Raw genomic sequence first — 4,462 nt, forward strand, 5'->3', positions numbered from 1 at the left:
ACATTGACAGAGAACTTCCAGAGGTTCAAGTCAGATTCAGAGGCCGTGGAACGAGGGATATCATTTCTGATGTCCGATGGATCTTGACTGAAAGCAGAGAATATCAGAAAGATGTTTACCTGTGTTTTCGATTGGCTTTCGATTGTATGGATCATGACAAGCTAAGGACAACATTGTGAAGTATGAGTATTCCAGAACTCATGAGTAATCTGAACATGGACCATGAGGCAGTTGTTCAAACAGAACATGGGAACAGTGAATGGTTTAAAATTAAGAAAGGTGTGTGATAGGGTTGTATTCTTTCACCATACTTATTCAACCTGTATGCTGAGCAAATAATCTGAGAAGCTGGGTCATATGAAGAAAAAATGTGGCATCAGGATTGGAGGAAGACTCACTAACAAACTCTGATATGCAGATGATACAACTTTGCTTGCTGAAAGTAAAGAGAACTTAGAATATTTACTGATGAAGATCAAAGAACACAGCCTTCAGTATGGATTACATCTCCATGTAAAGAAAACAAAAATCCTCACCACGGGATCAATAAACAACATTCTTATCAACGGAGAAAAGATAGAAGTTGTCAAAGACTTCATTCTTCTTGGATCAACTATCAACACTCATGGAAGCAGCAGTCAAGAAATCAAATGACGTATTGCATTAGGCAAATCGAACAGAAGAAGGTAATATTGCATGGTTTGAAATTCAGGAAAAGTGTGCATCAGAGTTAGATCCTTGCACTATACTAATTCAATCTGTATGCTCAGAAAGTAACAAAATAACATGAGAAGCTAAATTCGATGAAGAACTCAGCATTAGAATTAGAGGAAGACTCAACCTGCCATAGGCAGATAACACAAGTTTTGCTTGCTGAAAGTGGGGAGGATTTGAACGACTGGTGATGGAGATCAAAGACTACACCCTTCAGTAAAGATTACAACTCAGTGTAAAGAAAATAAAAAACCCTCACACGTGGACAAAGAAGCAACATCATAATAAACAGAAAATATCGAGTTGTCAGGGATTTTATTTTACGTGAATTCACAGTCTACACCCATGTAAGCAGCAGTCAAGAAATCAAATGATACGTTGCATTGGGCAAGGCTGCTACAAAAGACCTCTTGAAAGTGTTAGAAAGCAAAGATGAGGACTAAGATGCATCTGACCCAAACCATGAAAGCTGGACAATGAATAAGGAAGACCAAATTAAACTTGATGCCTTTGAATTACAGTGTTTGCAAAGACTAGTATGCCATCGGTTCCGACTCGATGGCACCTGACAACAACAACAGTATGCCATGGGCTGCCCGAAGAATGAACAGGTAATGTTTTGGAAAGAGTACAATGGGATGTTTCTTAGGAATGAGGACATGTTTTGGGGAAGGGGCCTTTTCCTGGAGAAGGACATCATGCTTGGTAAAGCAGAGGCTCATTGAAAAGAGGAAGACCCATACATTAACACTGGGACTATAGCAGTGGGTCCAGACACAGCAATGATGCTGAGGACGGTGCGGAACACAAGCAGTGTTTGGTTCTGTCGTACAAAAGGAGCTCTGGTGGTGTAGTGGTTACGAGTCGGGCTGCTAACCTCAAGGTCGGCAGTTCGAAACTCCCAGCAGTTCCTCAGGAGAAAGATGACGCGTTCTGCTTCCGTAAAGATTTACAGCTTTGGAAACACATATGCAGGGCCACAGTGAGTCAGAACCGACTCCATGGCACACCACCACCACCACGGAAGGTCACAGTGAGTCAGAACCGACTCCATGGCACACCACCACCACCACGGAGGGTCACAGTGAGTCAGAACCGACTCCATGGCACACCAGCACAACCACGGAGGGTCACAGTGAGTCAGAACCGACTCCATGGCACACCACCACCACCACGGAAGGTCACAGTGAGTCAGAACCGACTCCATGGCACACCAGCACAACCACGGAGGGTCACAGTGAGTCAGAACCCACTCAGCAGAACCTAATACGACAATAACAGGAAACATGCGAGGTGCTCTGCTCACGTTGGCAGTTGACTATGCCACCACACACATACAAAGTGAAGCCGGAAGCAGGTGGCCACCGTCTTTGAGTAGGGTACTGTTTCTTGTTGCCTGTTGTTGTTGTTAAGTGTCGTTGAGTCGATCCGACCCATAGTGACCCTGTATAGGGTTTCCAAAGAGCAGCTGGTGAGCTTGAAGTGCCAACCTTGCACTTCAAACGCATTAACCCACAACACCACACTCAAAATCTGACACACAAGGAAAATGATTGGTGTGCAACACACTGACACGGTGGTGGCGGCAATTGTGAGGATGGCGCCAAGCCCAACTCAATGGCACCAAACGACAACAACACTGCCTTCGTTTCTGTTGATCGGGATTGAACCAGTCCAAACCAGTTCGTAGCCCTAAGTATAATTTACATTATCCTTATTCCATGTTGAGACTCAGACATTTTAGCTAATATAACAACTTTGTGTTCTGATTTCGACCTCAAGTCTGTTTGCCGCTTGCTTTATTTTTTTCATTTTATTTTTTATAACTAGCACAGCTTTAATCTTCAGTCTGTCTCCACTGTGGAATTTGTAAAAGCAAGTCTCAGACTTCTGTCATATTGCCCCCCATACTCAGTCAGGTGGTGTTGTTTTCCTCAAGGTCAGAACAGTTATTATCACCTCTGGGGGGAGTGGTGTGGTGGCATTTAGCAACCACAACATCACCTCTTGATTGTTTTTGTTCCTGAGAAGTGAAGGTAAAATGCTGACGGAATTCTTCCTGCTTGCAGGGAACTTGAGCACACTGAAAGCCCTGAACTTGAGACACTGCCCCCTGGAATTCCCTCCTCAACTCATTGTGCAGAAGGGGTTGGTAGCCATTCTGACCTTCCTGCGGATCTGTGCTGTAGAGAACTCCTTGCCCAAAGACGTTATTTCCAAAGGTTTGTAATTTGTGATAAATTATGACAGTAATTAATGACATTCAAGCTACCTAATGAATTTAAAACATGGGGCTCCAGAGACCTGTCTCCTCCTTAATAACGTCATAAAACATACGGGAGCCACCCACGCCCCCTGCTGAACTCACACAAGGCCTTCTTGGTCCTCCATGCAGACTTCCTCGAACCTTCCCTTGCCCCTGTTCTGTGTTCTTGGGTTCGATCCTCAGTGAGCACCACAGAGCCTGTCTAGAGTAGATGGTTGACAGGAACTCATTGGGTCAATGGGATAAAACGTTCATCAGCACCTTAGACAACTGCTTCAGTTTGTTCCAGTAGGCGCCTGTTCAAAACTACACTCGGTGATGTCTGCCAATCCCAGCTTTGACCAGGAATTGGTATAAACTGGACTTCATAGACCTGCTTTGTGTTATCCCTTTTTGTGTGTGTGCGCAGTGTATTTTTACTAAACAGTGTTATTTCTTCAACACATTGACCATCCAGCCAAGGCGTTCCAATGTTCCTGATGAATTCTGACCGCAAGTAGACATAGAAGGCGCATGCAGAAGACGTAAATTAGATGTTTAGGAGAATTAGAATGAATGCTCACCAAAAAGTAAATGTTCTTGAAACAGCTTCAGAATATCTCTACATTTTTACTATTTAAGACTGAGCTTCTATATTCAAGATCATTACATTTGAGGGAAATTAGCCAAAATAGCTATTGTTGTTGTTGTTAAGTGCTGTTGAGTCAACTCCAACCCATAGTGACCCTGTATAGGGTTTCCAAGGAGCAGCTGGTAAGCTTAACCCACCACCTTTGTAGTTCAATTGGCTTTGCAGTCTGGCGCATGAACCCTATATACGTCATTACTTAGATTATGCACCACTGGGTCTAACTCAATCAGAAGTGGCCCATGTTTAGAAGTAGTTTTAAATAACCAGTAATAGATAGTTGGCCTTGAGCTGTATTCATCTGTACGGAGAATGATTGTTCGTATTATTTCAAGCAAGGTTCCATTTGTGGATCATTCCAAAGCCCTCACACATTGGGGGAAATGCCCAAAGACAATGTTTTACTTACTTTGAGAGATCTCTGGAGTTTAAATCCACTAATTGGGGTCAGTGACTGTGAGCCACAAGGTCAGTAGTTCAAACCCACCAGCTGCTCCTTGGAAACCCCATACAGGGTCGCTACTGGCTCGAGAACACTTGACAACAACAACAACAACTGTGTAGTAAAGCTGTGTGGCTTCGGCAGCAGTACTAGGGGTCTAAGGCACACCAGAACCGAGCAGATGTTCTGTTTCCGTGTGTAAGCCACCATCTGTTTTGTATGTTGACACCACAGGCTTTAATTTTGTGGGGTTTTTTTCATCATTAAAGGAAGCCTTCCATTCATTAAGTGAATCCTTTAAAACCAATTCTCCATGGACTTATTCTGCTTTTCAGTACCCAGAGGATGTGGTTCAGGCTGACAGAGATGTGAAGCTATAGGTCCTAGTAGACCGCTGGTTCTTAATGGGAGC

The 4,462-nt window shown here is 43.7% G+C and overlaps 1 protein-coding gene across 1 annotated transcript in view; it reads left to right on the forward strand.

Moving 5' to 3' along the window:
• The window catches only part of LRRC27 (leucine rich repeat containing 27), a 33,228-nt gene that overhangs the window by 10,868 nt on the left and 17,898 nt on the right, over positions 1-4,462 (forward strand). Inside the window, exon 5 of the mRNA XM_006867480.1 lies at positions 2,784-2,936. Within this exon, the coding sequence (XP_006867542.1) occupies positions 2,784-2,936 (153 nt within the window). The remainder of the gene's footprint in view (positions 1-2,783; positions 2,937-4,462) is intronic.

This window comes from Chrysochloris asiatica, unplaced genomic scaffold, assembly GCF_000296735.1.
Source record: "Chrysochloris asiatica unplaced genomic scaffold, ChrAsi1.0 scaffold00105, whole genome shotgun sequence".
Taxonomy (NCBI): Eukaryota; Metazoa; Chordata; class Mammalia; order Afrosoricida; family Chrysochloridae; genus Chrysochloris; species Chrysochloris asiatica.